The sequence below is a fragment of the Xiphias gladius genome, chromosome 22, assembly GCF_016859285.1.
Source record: "Xiphias gladius isolate SHS-SW01 ecotype Sanya breed wild chromosome 22, ASM1685928v1, whole genome shotgun sequence".
NCBI classification, from domain to species: domain Eukaryota; kingdom Metazoa; phylum Chordata; class Actinopteri; order Istiophoriformes; family Xiphiidae; genus Xiphias; species Xiphias gladius.
Window position 1 is genome coordinate 9,918,614 of NC_053421.1, and position 19,727 is coordinate 9,938,340.

General features: G+C 37.7%; 1 protein-coding gene across 2 annotated transcripts; it reads left to right on the top strand.

The window, feature by feature from the left end:
- The first annotated feature begins 14,126 nt into the window (after nucleotides 1–14,126).
- On the top strand, nucleotides 14,127–18,635 carry LOC120784432 (nuclear receptor coactivator 7). 2 transcript variants are annotated; one of them, XM_040118262.1, is made up of 7 exons: nucleotides 14,127–14,234; nucleotides 15,157–15,352; nucleotides 16,281–16,433; nucleotides 16,583–16,735; nucleotides 16,855–16,950; nucleotides 17,247–17,320; nucleotides 17,531–18,635. In XM_040118262.1, exons 1-7 carry the CDS (start codon nucleotides 14,209–14,211, stop codon nucleotides 17,667–17,669), a joined length of 837 nt encoding a protein of 278 aa, XP_039974196.1. In that variant the 5' UTR covers nucleotides 14,127–14,208; the 3' UTR covers nucleotides 17,670–18,635. The 2 variants fall into 2 exon arrangements, with proteins under 2 accessions (XP_039974196.1, XP_039974197.1); XM_040118263.1 differs by lacking the exons at nucleotides 14,127–14,234; nucleotides 15,157–15,352 and adding an exon at nucleotides 15,543–15,903.
- The last annotated feature ends 1,092 nt before the right edge of the window (nucleotides 18,636–19,727 follow it).

Genomic DNA, 19,727 nt, shown 5'->3' on the forward strand with positions numbered 1-19,727 from the left:
GAAATTCTCATGTTGTGTTATACAAATACATTTTTAAATGCACCTTTATACGGTGTCTTGATGTGAGTGCAGAGGCGCATTCACTTGCATTAAAAATGTTACTCAGAAACAGTACAATCAAACTTAAGATACAAGAAATAAATTCTGATTATATCTTGTTCTCTTTTGATGTGCGCTGCATCAATATCTTCAATAGCGTGGTACTTCCCATTCAACAGCACTCCTTCCAGCAGAGATCCAGTACCACAGATTAACAACAAGAAAGTATTTTTAATACACAGGAAAGTATTTTTAAACTTGGCAATGAACTTGGATGCAAATTCTAATCCTGTGTTTCAAGGATGGGGCCAAAAAAAAAAAAAAGTTAGTTCTGGGGAAGCAGAGATGAGGCTTTCCAAACCGTGGGCCCTCACTGTGAGTGGATTCCTGTAAGCGAGAGAATTAGTGTTGGAAATTGGGTGAACTGGACTTTGCCAGGACAGCTGAAGGCCAAACACACACACACACACACACACACACACACACACACACACACACACACACACACACACACACACACACACACACACACACACACACATAGTGCTTCTACATAAGTGATCCAGTGATAGATAATAGCTGTCAGAATTGTTTCTCTTGACTTATGAGGACGGCCAGCTCTAGGGAGAGTCCTGGTTGTTCTACACTTCTTCCAGTGAAGAATTATGGAGGCCACTGGGCTCTTGGGAGCAAAGTGCTCTTGTAGCCTTCCCCAGATCTGCGCCTCTACACAATCCTGTCTCTGAGCTCTGCAGACAGATCCTTCGGCCTCATGGCTTAGTTTTTGCTCTGATATGCATTGTCAACCGTGAGACCCTATATAAACAGGTGTGTGCCTTTCCAAATCATGTCCAGTCAATTGAATTTACCACAGGTGGACTCCAATCAAGGTGCAGAAACGTCTCAAAGATGATCAAGAGAAATTTCAAGAGTCACAACAAAGGGTCTGAATACTTATGTCAATGTGATATTTCAGTTTTTTACTTTTAATAAATCTGCAAATTTTCTAAATTTCTGTTTTCGCTTTGTCATTATGGGGTGCTGAATGTGGATTTATGAGGGAAAAAATAAGATTTTAGCATAAGGCTGCAATATAACAAAATGTGAAAAAATTGAATGGGTCTGAATATTTTCCAATTGCATATATACTGTCTACATGTATGTTTAAATGGGACCACTTTCCGGTGTGGCGTTACAATAGTTGTAATAGAATGAATGTAAGAGACATTTAAGTGAAGATCAATACTTAGGTTCACTTCTTGGTTGTGATGACTGGGGAAACATGTTTAAATCTTGCATTTCATCTGTAGGGACTCACTTTCAATATGGGAGTTAACCAATGTAGAGTGGTCAGGTGGAGGACATGGGTGCTACTGGGGCCAGGTGTCTCATGGGCAAACTAGGCAAATGCCATGGGGCTCTGCAAAGCTGTTGTTGATCAACTTTTTTCACATTATCATCTGTATAACTCTATGCAGTTTATTACAGCTATACATGCTGGTATCATTTTTTTCATTTTATTTCCCTGATTTGTAAAAGTGTACAAATCATGGGCAGTTCAGATAGAACCACAAACATTTAATAAAACCTTGTATATTACACCACTTCAAACCAGTAAGGTCACATTCAATTGACTGAATGTGATTCTTGTATTTAAATGAACTAAAACATTTAAGTTTCTGAAAAATAACCTCAACTTGTAACTTTACTCTGAAGAGTCATATTGGCTGTAACCTCAAGAATAACTTGACACACGGAGACTATGCTTTTCATAAACACGAGATGTTGCAGTAAGTCACATGGTCCTCACGAATTTGTTTTTCAAAGATGCCAGGAAAGGCCAGGGTATGTTCAAAAAGAACCAGCAATTTGAAAGGCAAAATTGTTTATACCTATTCTGAAGGGCCACAAGGCGGGGTGAAAAGCCAGCCATCATAGAGTGAAGCGAGACGCAAAAATTGTTTAAGTGTGGGAATTGGCCACAAGTGACAAGAATGAAAAAAGAGAGCTAAAGAGAGACGTTCAAACCCTAGCACCTTCTCACCTCCACACACCTGGCCAATCAAATGGGTGTAGATGAGTTATTGGATGCGGCACCCCTGAATTCCGACATTGGAAAGGTGTAGGGGGATGGGGCCTTCAGAAGAATTTATTTAATATGTGTGATGGCTGTACAGTTAAGTGGAGATAAAATGAAAATTTGAGAACATTTATTTGAAGTGTGACAGTGACATAAGCTTTACAGTTGAATTAGGATTTGGGAAACTGCTTAACACCACTTATTTGCACTGATCACCTGCACAGAATATACCCATTATTATGTTTGTTTCATTTTCAAGAATGATAAAAGGTGGTGAGTGTCCTACTTCGCTCGCTGTGTCATGTCAGGCCTCACCTCCCCAGCAGATGTCCTCATTGAGCTTTCAAAGATCATCTGACTTCCACACACAGCTATTCATCCTCTTATGTGCCGTGCAGTATACAATATATTACACTAGAGAGCAGTTTTACTCTTTTGTTTTGTCATCCAAGTACTTTTCACTATTGTTAACCATCAGCCTTAAGCCTGTCTAAGTTAGGAAAGTCTTTTTACCTAAACCTCAAACTGACTAAAGGATCTGCTTTCGAGTCTAAATCTAGGCCACCACAACTATGACAGGAACATGTCATTTTCCAAGAAAATTAAATCATCTAATTAGTTTTTTTGAATATGATTAACTTAACGGCAAGTATGAATAGGATGAAAGATAACTTTGCATATGGGCGTATACATATTATCTGAAGACGGACCTAAAATTGTGAAGCTATGCTTTAAGGTACACACAGATTTGAACAGTAATTAAAGATAAATTCAAAATCCCTGTGGCCAGTTACAACATTACTTCAAGTGCTATCTATGATGCAGTTCCTCAAATACTACTTTATTTAACCTATGGAATGCCTTTATTGAGCCAAACATTCAAATTCTAGACGCCATGTTTTTAATGGCAACATCTGCCATTATTATGGGTAATTCTTAATGTCTTATGGGTTGCATATTCCCATAATTCAACTTGAATAGTGGTCCTTTTTCACAGCAGGCATTCTGATTTGTCATGGTAGAAATACTCAAATGTTAGAGTAAGTCACGACAACTGGAAACCAGCCATCATTGATTTCATTATTTACACCTGTGATTTTCCTGTCAAAACTCTGAAAAAGGTCTGTTAGCTGTTATATCATTTTCCAAACAAAAAAAGTTCTTTTTACAGATGTTTTCTTAAGAAATGCTAAAGAATTCTTAAAAATTCTTAAGTGACATCTCATGGGGGAAAACTGTTGCTTTTGCAACCTACCGCTGTACCTTAGATGTTTTTCCTTATAAAACCAGCACGTATTAAATAGTTTTGTGATATATACAGTATAAAACCTATATCATTGAATAGAGCTTGATGGTTATGTTTATTTATTAAAATAGATATACATCACCATATCATGTACATCTTATATGAACTTTATTCAGTTTTTTGTTTATTCATGAAAATGTAGTGCATTAATTGCAAATGAATGTTTAAATTCTAGCAACACTCTTAACTAGCACCATAACAACTTTTTAAATAATCACATTAGCAAACCTGTGGATACGACCCGAACGTGTTGGTCAGTTATGAAGCAGCGTCTGTCTTTTAATCTGCGTGTTTCTGTGAGTAAAGTGAGAAATGAGCATGGGTTTCACCAAATGAGAAAAATGCAAGCAATAGCATCATTTGATAGACAATCTCCATTTGGTAAATGCTCATGTCTTTCACAATCCACAACCCCCAGTTTGTAACCCAGAATTTCAAATTTTGTAATTTGTTGTCTCTAAGCCCAAGATGATATTACTTACAGAAAGTGATGTCAATTTGGTAACTTACAGCTTCACTGAAAAAGATTGGTTAACCTTTTGTCAGATGAAATATCACATTCTGTGTAGACAGACATCTTTATTAAAATACAGAGATACCGTATGGTTAAATTTACAGTCTCCTGAAGAGATTCTGTGCAGAGCTGAAACCTGAGAAAGAATGACCCAGCTTGACCTGCACTGCAAGATCAGTAGATCAGCATGATGTAACCATAACGACACTGTTTCTTAATTAATTTTATATAAAATAATATTCCTCTGATAAGCATTTTCTGACTTTAAACTGAGAACAAGCACTAGCATGCAGGTTGGGGGAATAAACTTCCCCAGAACTTAACTTGGACCATCGTTCCACCAGTGGAAATACAGGAAGGGGACCTGAGTTCCTCAAATGGTACCTGCTCCCCGGAGAAATTTCCTGCAGAGGAAGTGCATCCATTGGCTTTCAGATTCCAGTCCCCTCCTACTCTTTTTCCAAACAAATGACAACATACCCAACTCCCTCCCATCAAAAGGAAAAAGGAAAAATATTCCACTTTCGTTGACACCCGAATGAAACCCATAGAGCCACCTTGAGAGTAAGACTAAAAATAAGAGTTACAAAAGGGCTTCTTGCTGATATTTGTCCATTGTTAAGATTGGATATTAAAAACCACGATTTGTCATGGAGGCCTCAAACTGACAATATTCTGTGGTTCAGATAGAAATAAATGTTACACCTTATTAATTGTATTGATATTTGTTTCCTGGCTTCTGCTGCATTGACTTGGTAACTTACAGTAGAAAGAAAAAGAGAATTGCTTTGTTACTTTATGTGAAAGAGTTTTATATAAATCTCGATGACATGTAACAACTTAAACTCATTGCAGTATTTTACGACTGTGCTATTTATCTATAGAAAGATCTTTCTAGTTTTATGGCAGTCCAATTCATAAAAGACTGCACAGCTACAGCATAATGGACAGGGAGCATAATGCTGACATCGGCCGTTGCTATGTAAAGCCCAGTCTGGTCTAAAGTGCAGAAGTGACTGTCGTTCAGTTTGCTGAGAGTCAGGCTGGTTTTGGCAGGCCACCAGAGTAAGTTAATCTGACATGTTGACAAAGGTACAACATACTTTCTTAAAAACCTTGATTTTAATACAGACAGCTGTCAGAATTATGAGCTCAGAGGTTATGACAGAGACGGGTGTTATTAGTCTTGCTGTGACAGTTCTTGGAGACAGATATGGCTCTCTACAGAAAATGAAAAGTGCGTGTGAGTCTACAACCATAACATGGCTGCATATTAAAGCAGGCATTATGCATGTGATGATGTGATTTCTTGTCTTGTCTAAGCAAACTATATGAACAAAAATATAAACCTCCTCAAACTAAGCCACATACTGCCTTCAAACTATGTCCATGACATATTTGCAAGACCAAGACTCTACGGCCAATTAAGCGGCTCTGTGAGACTGTGGTTAGGTATAACGATGCTTTCAGCTAAATGCTAACATACGTACAATGCCAATGCTAACATGCTGATATTTAGCAGGTAATGTTTACCATGTTCACTATTTAGTTTAGTTAGCATACTAACATTTGGTAATTACCACTAAACACCGAGTTGAGCTGAGGCCGATGGGGATGTCTTTAATTTTGCAGGCATGTGGTGATAAAAGAAAATATATGACAAATTAAAAATTTGACCTCTTGGTGGATCTAAACGAAAATGTAAGGGATCATCAAAGACTGCCAGGGCTTAGTAAAACAAGTAGAACTCAAATGCATGCCCCAGAGACACAGGTAGAAGATTAAACTGTTCACCTTTCCTGGAAGATTAACATTGCAAACAGAAGCACAAAGGGGAACAGTTTAACACAAGCAAAAAGGGGAAACGGCAAGAGGCAAACTCTGTGGGCAGGCTGGAGTCGATAACAGGTAAGCAGGAACACCATGGATACCTGTCCCAAATTTCATGACAGTCCACCAAATGGCTGTCGAGATATTTCACTGAAAACCACAGATGTCAACTTCATGGTGGTGCTATAGGATTGTGAAAGTCAGTAGAATTCATCATCTGGGGACGATGACTATTAGATGAGTTACAAAAGGGGTTTCTTGCCGAGTTTAGACATTTGTTAAGATTATGTATTATTCATCATCTCAGTAAATGTAAATAATGATTGGTCATGGAGGCCTCAATCAAGAGAAATGCATGAAATCACTAGTAAATTAAGTTATGTCAGCTGTAGGTCACATTCTTTCTCCTATTTAACCTTTTCAAATGATGATAACACATTTCAGTATAATTGCCAATGGAAGGACTCTATGTATTTTTTTTTTTTTTTAATTTTAAAAGCAGATACAATTACAACTTATGTATTTCCTTAGTTAAACCCTCTGTTTATCTTGTACCCATTCAACTTTCCTTTGAAGCAAAACCCCAGATGCAGAGGAAGTTCTGTTTTGGCTTCCTCTTGAAAATGTGCTCACTTGCGGTCTTTCTTAAATTTTGTGTCACAGCTCTGTATGTCGGTCAATAGGTACCTTACTCTCTCTGAAACATCACTGATTAACGCTTACTGACACAGAAGTATGGGAGCTATTACACAGTCAGGCAGGCATAAAACAGGCATAAACCTGTCCTTTACTACCTGCTGCTACACATGTTACATCAGTGTGTCACTAAATGGCATTTAAAGTTAAATGTCTCTGGGAACAGAGTGCTAGGTAAGCAGTTTGCCTCAGGGGGTTGCAACTGGGTGAGAGAGAAGGAGAAGGTATAGAGAGTAAGACATGAAGAGAGAGAAAGAATATTGGCCCCATATACTGTATAGCCCTGTAGGTATACAATTTCCAGGTATGGCATTTACTTTATGCTAACGCTTTTTATTGCTACTGCATGCACGCACGCGCACATACGCACAAGCACACACAAGCTCTGAGATTTGGCCTCAAAGTGTCAAGGCAGTGCTGTATCCAGTCCGAACCAGTTCTGCAAGCTCTGAGATTTGGCCTCTCAGCATGCAGGTGAAAAAATAACAAAAGCATAACTGCATTAACCAGCTTATGTGCACTTGTACTTCCCAGCGACCTGCCACTGGGAAAAGTCTATGACTACACACAACCAAATAGAAAAAGATAAGGACAGCTTCGAACGAAAGGAGGAAGACAAATAATGGAAACACTGATCAACACATAATTTGGATATCAAGAACTGAACAAGTTAGAGCTATCCTTAGACTCAAAGACAGCTTGAGTCGTCCTTAAATCTTAAAGTGGTTTACTACCACTCTTTATTTCAAAACTGCCCTTTTTACACTGATAAAAGCAAAGCCACTATATTGCTGGACAAACGGGGATGAATATTGCTTTTTAAACTTTGCATTCTACAACTTCAACTAAATGTACAATCATGAGATTGAGATCGAGGCCAACAGAAATCTGTCTGAAGCATTAGGTTTTTTTTAGCACAATATATAATCATACTGAAAAAATAGCAATGAAGAATATAGAGTGAAAAGAGTGATTTTAACTGATTGTATTTTTTTGGTTGATCCATCTGAATCATCTTAGTTAAGATTACAGTTTTGTACATTTGGATATTCACATGTAAACCTGATCTAGCGGGTCACCCAAGCTGATACACTTTCACCTGTAACCTTCCTGTGAACTGTGGCCATGCTCTCTGAATTGATTGACAAATGTTCAGTCCTGTTCTATTATCGTTTAGACACGTACGCTGTTGACTTGCATGCATTTAAACCCACACACAACTAGATGAGGATGTCTTACACGTACATATACTTTCATAAACAAAAATGTAAGCAGGCATGGCCAGGCAACACACACACACACACACACACACACACATCCTGTGCCTACCCACATATATACACTTCATGTGTTTTAGTAATAACCCCTAATGGACTTTTGGATCGCTGAAAATCAATGGGTTCAACATGTGGTCATGTTGCTTAAATGACTTCTGCACCACTTCATTTTAGCTTCATACTGACTTGCAGTAAAGATGGATATTTATATAATCAAATATGATTAAATCAAAAGCTCAAAAATAAAATCTTTTGGATTATGTTAACAATTCTGTAAAAATAAATGGTTGCACACACAATAATAAAAGAAACAAAGCTACTATTATTCATTGTACTTTTCTGTCATGGTATTACTGAATGTTATAAAGATATATTTTGTGATTATTATACCAATCGGATTAATTTTTTTTGCAAAAATTGTTAGCATCCATGTTTACCTGCCAGTGTTCACCTTTTTCACTGCCATTGCTGGCACATTGCTGCACTGCTTTGCATGTCACCAACTGATAATGACATTAGTGTATCACGTCACACCTGCTTGAATGCAGGACCCAGTTGTAAAATCATTGCACCACAGCACTACTTGTAGTCAAAAACTCCACAAAGCACCTTAAAGTCTTTACACATGAACCCTTTGACTAATTCTCAAAAGCTTTCCAACCAAACCACAATGTTCATCAATTTTGGTTTGGTGAAATGAAAAACAAAATGAAAAACAAGACTAGGTCAGAATCTAACTTGTGGCCAAAGCACCCCTTATCTGTTTGCTTCTGTCTTACTCTCTGTGCTCAAATGTACAGTATTTTAATGCAGCCAAATTCCCAATAAAGCTGTTCTCATTTACATGTTTTTCTGTTTTCTGTTAGACAAAGGAACAAGTATGAAAGACTACATGTTAACCAGAAATCACTTTCAAGCCATTTTCAAGCTGCTGCTCTGTACTGCTAAAATCCTGAATTTATAACCGTGAAGTCGTCTGACAAAATCACCATGCTCATAAGTTAAAGACAACAGCTATGCTATGGTTTCTGCTATATTTACTTGTAAAATGATCACTCAGAGAGAAAGTTAGAAGCTCATTCACGTCTGTGTCAGCTGCCGTGCAGTCAGTTCAATTGAGAGGTGTATCTGCGGAGGGAAAGAATGACCTCGAGCTTGCAGGGCAATACTGGCGACTCTTTTGCGGAAAGTAGCTAAGGTTTGACCAAAAAGTGGCCAGGTGCTTTTGTGAGGAAGACTCGCTAAAAGGTCTGAAAAGTCGCTAAATGTAGCGACAAAGGCTCAAAGTTGGCAACACTGCCTGAAATTGCTCCCCTGATGATGCAATAGAAACTGTTTTCACCAAATTATTTTGAAAGACCATCAACCAATGGTGTAACTTTATCACGCACTCAGTCAGTCAGTCAGTCAGTCACAAACATTCCCGTTTTTAGGGCTGGCCCCACTGTTGGGATTAAGCCAAAAAGAAGCTTGATGTTGGTCATGTTGTATCATGTTGTCAACTTCTACCACCTACTTGCTTAGCATGTTGTGGGATAGTTATTTTTTCTCCTACAACACAAGATGCATTCAACAAGCCAAATACAATTAGTTATTTAGACAAATGGTGTGCTCGCTGTTTAAATTCAGTGTTTCTTGCTTTCTAGGTGACTCACTAAGTTCTAGAGACTAATCTAATTTTCCACAGCAATAAATATAAAGTATTGAGGTAAATATGTAATACTTAAGGCCATTTTGGAGCTTTAGTATTACCTAAGTTAGCCATTGTGTCATTTTATACAGTTACCAATAGCCAGTTTCATTTGATTAGGTGTGAAACTGAGGTTAGTAATCGTAAATGTCATGAAATCTAAATGATTACTTTGTAAATACCTCTAAAATTTGTCAAAAACATTATAAATATGTTTTTATGTTAAATGTTTTTGGTAAGAAGATGGTCTTGCAGAAGTACACAGGGACTCATGAGGCATCTTAACACACTAAAACAATGGCATCAGTCTGTGGATTTATTTACCACTTATGGTCACCTTGGCTATAGATGTCTGAAAAGCCACCATGCTCTTTCAGTTTACACATGTACCACTGTTAGTTGCAGAGGCACACTTACTGGCAACACTAGGTTTCAGGGAAGAAGACATAAAATGCATTTACAGTCTAGGCTCCAACACTGAAACACCTGCGGGAGTAAATAAAACACAAAATGTCAGCCTGCAGAGTGATACCAATTTGTGTGTGTGTGCCTGCATGCCGGATTGCTATGTTTGTGTCCCTGTCCCTGTGTGTATGTGTGTGTGTATCGAACCCAGACAATTGAGCATGCTGGCCCATGGAGGTTTTTCCCATGTCTGGTTAGAGGTGATTTATAGGAATTGGAGGAGAGGTGAAGCAATAATGGCTCTGCAGCTGTTGATGCCACAACTTACTACCAAAAAATTGACAAAGTGTGTGCGTGCGCATGTGCGTGTGAATGTGTGTGAGGGTGTGTGAATATACTGTATACACATGTAATTTCTCAGAAACACATAGCCCCAGGGACAAGACCAAACAATATCTAATGGCCTGTGCACATCCTAAGTATTCTTGGACACAGTTGTTTGCAGTTACAGTTTAATTTAACCATTGCCCTACTTCCTAATCACTTTGTCTTTCTATCCTGCTTTAAAAAGAGAACTCCACAAAAGATTGAAAATGATTTGTCTTAAAATTTAGTCAGAATCTCAGTGCAGTTTGCATCAAATTTGGTTATGTAAAAGCTTTTTTGCAATGTCAGCACAGACAAATGTAGTTCGTCATGGTGGTCTGAGTATAGTTCCTGATAAACTGCGGCATGCTTTACAGTTATGAGTTCCAACCAATTTTTATGCCTAACCTGTGCATTCACTTTTTAAAACAAATCTTAACTGAAATAGGGAAAAATATGCCTCTCACAGCTGTAGAAAGAGTAACAACAAAAATCCTACAATCACACATATCAATATATGCATTTATTTTCCCTACAAGATTTATATATGCAGACATTGTCTCCTATGATGACATACAACAAAAGATAGATTGGGTATTTATCTTACATTTCAAGTGATAGAATTTTTTTGTGTATAATATTATTCTAAAAGGCACATTTAAAAAAACTGCATCCTTAATTTTTTGCATTATGTGCATTAATTTCTTCGTTAATTGTCCAATATTTCTAACGTTCTGTAAGTTTACTTGAAAGTTTCAGAAACAAAATATTTTCTTCCTTGCTTTCAAATGGCATGGTCTTTTGAAAACATGTTCTTTACTGAAAGATAATACTGCAAACCATTCCTGTCTGCTGCAATTTTTGAAGAAGATAGAAACGTTGATAGATATTCTACTAAAACCTTCGAATGGGCCATCAGGTAACCTTCACTACTGTTAACACAAAATTTCAAACAGGCCAAGCACACATTCTTCTTACTAATACAGTGCATTGGAAAGACTCAATTTGATGACAAAGGGTACTCAGAGCATCAGCTCAGAGGAACTCAAAATAATGTAATCACTATGAAAGCCAAACTATGAATCACATTATTAAAAAAAAAAAAATCTCAGCTGTGACTTTCTCTGAAAATTGCTGGTGTCATGTGGGAATGACATGTATGCATGCATTGGGTGTGAGTATGGGAGCATGCATGTCTGCTGGTGTTTGCACATATGCATGCATATATCTATACGTCTTTTAAGCATGTATATCTGTATATCTGTGTGCCTCTGTGTTTACCTATCGATCTTGTCTGTGTGTCAGACTGGTCATCAGACTCTCAAATTGATCCATTTCTATTTCTCTTGAGTAAGAACATCATAGCTGATTGTTGACCCCGGCGTGTCCCTATTGTAATCTCTTAACCTGATATCTGAACATGAACAAACCTGAGTACTGGGACCATTATCATAAACAATCATTTTGTAATTTAACTGAATGCAGTCCTGTCATTGTAGCTGTAGCACCTTAACTGTTTTAACTTTAAAGATGATTTTATACCCATTTTACTGTATATATTTTTGAATTAGTCGAGAATCCTACATGAAGAGTACAAATTAATATTTGCTGATGTAGAGAGAAGACTGAAGAAAGCTCTAATCATAAAATTGAAGATATTTGGAAATAAAATCCTCAAAGCAGCTCTCACCAATAGGATTACTGCTTCATCAGCTCAGCATGTTCAGATGATCCAGAACCATTGAGAGGTCTGTGTATTTGGGTTTACCAAGTAATTCCAATGACCATAGACAGAATTTTTAAAAAAAAAGAAACGATTATGTGATTCTGCTTGAGCATTAGTTTAGAGAGATAATAGCCTACACTGGAAATTGATCATGTCTGAAAGGTTCGTATTGAACACTGATCATTTATAAACGGTCAACTGTCCAATCAAGGTGTGCTACTTTGATTTAATCTTGATATTAAGGCTTGAGCCTTAGACTAATCCCGAAAGAGTGGAGACTGTTAAGATAAAGGCCTCAAATGAGAAATGCAGAGGGATAACCATCCATGTCATTGTGTGTATTCAAACGTACAATCTGAACAAAATAAAACAATAAAAACAAAACAATAAATCCAAAAACAATATGTATATACTTTATACACACTCCCTGAGCATGAACAGTAGTTATGTGCCACTGAGTAAAGCTAAGACACAACTGCTAAACCATGTGTCATAGGCAATTCCTGGGTATTGCATAATCCCTAAAACTCCCAAAATGCAATGACAGCCTTGCTCCAAGCCTTACAACAGACCACAGCCTCCTTTATGCGCTCTTCATCCTGCTCTGAGAGACTTCCATTTTGGGCGGTGCAAACAAACTGTAATCACTTCCCATTTTGGATTATTCAAGGGAATGCTGAGAGAGACAGACAGGAATTGAGACAGAGATATAACTGTTATGGGATGCAGTGGTGGAAAAAGTATCCAGAACTTTTACTTAAGTAAAAGGAGGAATATCGCAGTGTAAATTACTCTTTTACAAGCAAATGTTCAGCAAAGTGAAACTTAAACGAAGAGTTTTAATTTTTGGGAAATACACATCTTTGTTTTCTTGCTGAGAGTGTGTTTTGAGAAGATTTATACCGCTCCAATGTCTGTTTGATAAATACAGTCAGTAACTACAGCCTGCAACTGTTTAGCTTGGCTAGCCTGGCTAGCCTGGCTAAATCCCAACATGACAAAACCCATATACCAGCACCCCTACAACTCATTAATTAACACTTTATATCTAATTTTTTAAATCTGTACGAAAATTGTGTAAAAACAATAGTTATGTGCCGGATTACTTCTAAGGTACGTGTTGTGACTTCCTGAAACGTAACATAACCTTTGGTAAGCCATAACCTGATGTTTTTACACTTCAGTTTTGGTATGGATTAAACAAGCGAGACCTAATTTATTACTTAGTCACTACATTTTTTTCTACATTTGGACTGAGCTAGGTGAGTTGTTCCCCATTTCCAGTCTTTATGTTAGGCTAATAAGCTAAAGGGTTGCTTTCACTAGCTTGATATTTACTTTACAGACATGAGAATGGTATAAATCTTGTCATCTAACTGGCAGCAAGACAGCAAATAAGCGTATTTCCCTGAATGTTGAACTATTCTTTTTTAATTAAAAGTATTTCAGTATTATCAACAAAATTTACTTAAAGTATCATAAGTAATAGTGCTCATTATTCAGAATTGACCCTAACAATCTAATATTTTTACACTGTATATATTTAAGTGTGTCTACTGACACATTTAAATGTACTGATCATTTAATATTGTATCTAGTTGAGGTGGAGATAATATTAACTACTCACTTTGTGAGATATTCTTAGACAGTTTCATGTTCTTTATGACGATGCATTGGATTTTATATGCTGATTAAAGTTTTGTTTAAAATCATAATATGCAAATTAAACAGTCTCTTGAAATGTAGCGTAGTGGCGTCAAAATGGGGATACTCAAGTAAAGTGCAAGTACCTAAGAATTCACTTAAATGGCAATGTAATTTATTTTTCACCGCTGAAGGGATGGGAAAAGTGAAACACAGACAGGAGAGCACAATAGAAAGCCAATCAAATGGACAGACAGGGATACATACAGGCCTTTATCTTTCTATCAAGCCACCTCATTCAGTCACTGAGCCACTACCGTGACACAGTAACTGTCTGAATTCCAGCCAACCTTAAGGACAGGGACCAGAAGCAGGTCAAGTTAATGTGTCACCAGCTTTGGCTTTCAGGCACCATTGTGAAATCCTTGTGTTAATACGTGCAGGCCATTTAGAGCTGTCGGTTGAGAAAGGGAGGGTTTATGGTCAAAGGGGCTTATCTCAGCGATTGATCCGCTGGTATAAAATGCCGGCGATGGCAGAGACTCAGCGTAGCCATGCTGCTTCAGCACTGAGCTTCCAAACCACCTACTCTCTCCTTCTCCTTACAGTTTCAAAACCTTCATCTTCAGTCAGCCATGGGGGTTGCCTACAGCGTTGGAGAGTAAGTGAAACGCATCATCAAGACAACTGTAAACATAGTTATGTTGAATCCTGAATATTGTGGTGTTACCTGGACTTGAATCAGACAATATGTTGGTCTGTTTGCTTCCACCAATTTAGCTGTAAGAAAATGTGATTTTAGAATTGCGAAGACCATTTAATTCTGACAAGATTTTGAATCCAATCTTTTTTTTTTTATTTGAAGTCAAATCAGATCAAATGCATGGGAAATAAATATTTTTCAAAGTCATATGGCAGTGATTAGTGTTCTTGGTGTTGGGTGCATTTACTATTACATATGTGCAAGGAAAGAGTTATTATTGACATTCAATGGTAGAAGTCAGATTGATACATGGAGACCAAAGAGCTGGTGATTGTGTGTTTGTGACAAGAGAGTGAGATAGTTAGGGGAAGAGAAACACAGAGGCTTATTTGAGTTTATACATCCTTACATTCAAATAGGTTTATATCATGAATTCCTGTGCAAATGCTTTCATTAATTGTAAATGAAAGAGCCATGGATTTCTTTAATTCTTAATTGTGGCTTATTTCCTCTGTCAAGAATGGTTTAATGCTTAAAATATTCAAAACATGAATCACTTCCCTGGAATTCATGTTAAGGCATGTTGACCAGATATCAGAATATTGTGAACTGGCATGTGTTCAACTTACAGTTTGTGTGTGGGTTGGGACAACTGTCGTTAATGCTTTAAGACTGCACCTACACTACAAGTTCAGTATAAGATGAAGATTTATTTACCGTATTCTAGTCAAGATGATGTTGCCTTTCTTTTATTATTTATTTTCTAATACCATTATGACAGACACACACACACACACTCACACATGTAGGCGCGTGTGCGCACACACATACATTTATACTGTATAAGTTAAAATTGCACTTTCTCCCTTTGCCGCTGCAGGGTTGACCACCTCTACACCTTCTTTGTGCAGTGGTCACCAGATATCTACACTAAAGGCAACAGGAAGCACAGCCAGCCCCGCTTTCTCATCAGAGAGAAACATCAGAACCGCTACCTGGTTGTAGAGAAGAACAAGGTCGCTGTGATCAACAAGCTCCTCAGCAACCCTGTTAGCCCCACTACTAAAAACTGGGAGGTACAGACTGCACTAACACACCCACCCACACACACACACACACACACACACACACACACACACACACACACACACACACACGCACACACGATTACAGATTAAACAAAAGCCCTCTGTGGTGCTTTAGGTCAAAACAGTAAGTCCTCTACATTTTAAACATTTGTAAAAAGAACATCAAGCATCCCCGAATAACAGTAACTGAGGAACTTAGGTGCTTGGCAGTTCTCCCAGAGGTTGCGGGAAATCCCACTGTCTCCATATATGGACATCCTTTCTTTAAATCCCTCCCAGCATCACAATACTGTTTAGTGAGAAAAGAAACTTGTTTAGTATCAGAGCTAGCCAATGAGAAGCCCCTAAACATAAGTTTTCAACCAATGGCATTTCCAACCCAGAAAATGAAAGTAACCCAGAGGGTACAAAATTGATGGATGCTACCCAGCATGGCTTGAGTGCAGAACTTGACAGAGAAATCAGGAGTTATGAAGCTGTTGCCAGAAAATATCAAAGTGCTTTATTTTGCCTGTGATTATGTGGAGCCTTATGTGGAGGTAGGACTGCTATGCTGCATGTAATCATGTACTACATTTATGGGGAAAGGACACTTTACTTTGGTGGTTAAGATGGTTGTTTTGTCATCATCCATCCATCTATTCTTACTAGCTGACTTGTCAACAAAAATTTAATTATAAATTCACTTGTGATTATGCTGTGTTAAAATTACATCCTGCGATTACTAGTACACTATTATACTAGTGCTTACCCTTTAGATTTTACATGTGCACTTTCATTACATGAGCCACTCATGAGTACCTGTGTAATGTAAGGGACATTTTCAGAACAGAAAAAATGAGAATAGTGAGAATATGAAAGTGTTTGACATTAAGTATTTTCTAACTGATTTATTGGATTGTGTGCCCTCTACCAGATTATCAGAGTGAAGGACTCCAAACGCCGCCTGAGCCTATGTAGCTCAGAGGACTCAGAGGTGGAGGAGCCAGAATACCAGGAGGAAGCTGACGATGCTCTCCCTGTCCTGAGCGACCACAGCCAGCTGCTGGATGACACCCACCTGAAGCAAGTAATATACCTGGCAACATTTAATCTTAGTGGACGATTTTGCATTGATTACAGCTTGTTTATAGCAAGTTTTGCCTTGATGAATTGTTGCTAATTATTTGCATACCTGTCAGTATGTCGTCTTTTGATTAACAACCCCTTTTCCAACAGCTCGCTGCTCACATGCCAGCAAGGACGCAGGGCTATCCATGGCAGCTGGCCTACAGCACCACCATCCATGGGAGCAGCCTGAACACACTCTACAGGAATATGGCTGGTCTGGACAGTCCTGTCCTGTTGGTCATCAAAGACATGCACAAAAAGGTTAGCATCTTTGTCTTTACCCTACAAGCCTTTTTTTCAAAACAACAATAACAACAACAAAAGATTAAAAGTATATCTGTGGGTAATCCTTTAATGACCTGCTGTCTTGGTCTTATCAGGTGTTTGGGGCTTTTTCTTCACATCCATTCAGAATCAGTAAATACTGCTATGGCACTGGAGAAACCTTCCTGTTCAGCTTCAACCCTGACTTTCAGGTAAGAGTGGAACAGATCATTCTTTTGCTACCTACGCTCCGCCCACCAGCATGTCTGACAACTGTTTTTATTGCAAGAAAAGACTTGTTGTCTTGTCTCGTTTATAGTACATTTTGCAGACATTGAAGAGAATTTCTTTTGTTTAGGAAACTAAACACAATATCAGGAAAGTAACAACCTTCAGAAAAGGATAAAATAAAAATACATTTTTGTTATATAAGATTTCAAATATTTAGAAATGTGTCCACTGATTTTGAGTATAAGCTTCTAATGTCTCGTATTTGGCATCTATCCAGGCATACAGGTGGAGCGGGGAGAACTCCTACTTTGTGAGCGGTGATTTGGAATCTCTGCAAATTGGTGGAGGAGGGTAAGTTATGTTGTTATTGATTTCTCCGGTAAAATATAGACATGCTCACCAAAGGAAAGAGCAGCAATTACAAGTGTAGGTGTCATAAAGTAGTAAAAGATCATAAAATAATTACATTACCTGCTACCTGTGAGATATCAGAGATTACAGTGCCAGTTATCTGCAAGAAAAGATTGAATGTTAAAGTGCTTTTTTTTTCTTGGTCTGTAGGGGTGGCTTCGCTCTGTGGCTGGATGCTGATCTGTACCACGGTGCAAGTTTTTCCTGTCCCACCTTCCACAATGCGCCTCTCTCCACACAGGAAGACTTTATTGTACAAGACCTCGAGGTCTGGACTGTGCAGAACTGAGGGAGAACATCTAAAAAAGCAAGATAAAAACAATGTAAGATCCACATTTACAAAACTTCAAGACTTCAAGGAGTACAAGGAGGTTTTGTACAAAACCTGATAGAGCAGTTGCTACTGTATCATCTGTGTACCTGGCTGAGATTAGCTCACACACAGTATGAAGCCTGTTCTAGTGGTTCTGGAGCTGGACTTTCTGTTTAGGCTGGTATGATCTGTGCCTGTTAAAGAGAAGTGCGCAGTCGAAATCCTGTGATCCAGGGTCCTGGTGCTTTAAACCACCGGCTACTCATCAGTAGCCCTGACCTAAGCCCCGTTAGTAACTGGCAATCAGAGCTTTAAGCTCTCTATGCCCTCCTTTATTTCTGGAGAGCTTTATAATACAAAGTTCGTAACACTGTTGGATAAAAAGTTTGTAACTACTGTAAGCACATTCAGCTTTGAAGGATTTTTTTTTATTATTATTTTCTGTCTAACAACCACGCCTGTTTGTGAAATTTAAAAATATGTGTTTACAGTATGTGTTTCTGTGTGTGAAAGTGTGAATATGTTCTATTGGTTTCGTGAGTTTGGGGTTTATGAAAAATACTCGCTGCATAAACAGCTATAAAAACCTTAAAGACAAATAAGTACATATTTAATACATATTTAATTTATTGTAAAACCACTGTAGCATAATAGGACCCAAAATAACATTTCAAGACTTTAATTGTACTTTTGAGTTTTTTTCTAACATGAGATCTTGGTTTTAATATTCTCCATTTGAAAACAACATCAACCAACAACAACCGCTCAGGTTAAAAAATAAAAGTACAGATTTGCACTATAACCAACTTATTATAACCTAAGTGATATGCTCCATTTGTGACAAAAGGGACCTCAACTGTTAACTGTCATTTCTGTTGTTTGAAAATGAGACACCTGCCTGTTTTTTTGCATAGATGGATAATATTTTAAGGAAATCTTTTACATCTTTTTAGTGTATATATATATATATATATATATATATATATATATATATATATATATATATATTTAAATGTATTTTTTAGAAAATTTGAACAGGAAAGCAAAGCATATTTTCTTGTTGTTCTTGTGTGTTTGTTTTACATCTGTTCTTGTGCAAATCAGAGTCTGCTAGGCGGTGCCGGCGCTGCCAATGTTTTTTTTTTTCTTTTTTTTGTGGAACCACATTAAATCTTTGTCTTTCCTGTTGACACTGATTAAATCAGTCATATTTTATTATGAATAAACCCTTAAAACAACCAGAATTTCTCCGGGAAAAAGATGTTTTTCATTGCTCCAAATAATGAAATAGAAGTGGACTATAAATATGAAACGTCATATTTGTTTGACTCTTAAATCATTTGTGTTAAATATGCACACAAAAGGATTGAACAATCAAGCAGAAGTAGAAGTTAACAGAAAAACTGTAACAATGCAAACCTGCAGTCATCCAGACAACAGGTTGCTGCAACCTTCAGGAACTTCAGGCATCTGAAAAGGGAAACATCATCCAACCTTCCATCAAAGGTAGTTGTAGTTTGCAGTGCCACAAGTTTACAAGACACCATACATGGAAAGGATAGTGTTCAGTGGCTTGGAGTTAAGCATCAAAAAGTCCAAATAAAAATACTTAAAGGAACCCAATCCACAAAAAAAACAATGCTGTTAAGTAAGAAGCAGTGTACACTCTGGATAGGCCATCAGTCTAACATATAAACAGTCAAACACCTTCACACCTATTGACAAATTTAATGTTTTTATTTCACCTGACCTACACAACTTTGTTCCGGTGTGCACCGACGAAACCAGTACAGATGCAGGCATGGGTGGGTTACAAAATGAGCTAAGGGGCCCCAGGGCTTCAAGCAAGAGCCTCTGATGATTCTTGTTAGGAGGTCACAGGGCCCGGTCAAAAGTAGAGATGCCCTGATCATGTTTTTTAAACCTTGATTACTGATACCAAATCAGTAATCTAACATTTTATTTACTTTATTTATAATTATTTTTCCCTAATATAATTGTACAGTGCAGTTTGTATGTAGGCCAGAAGACCAC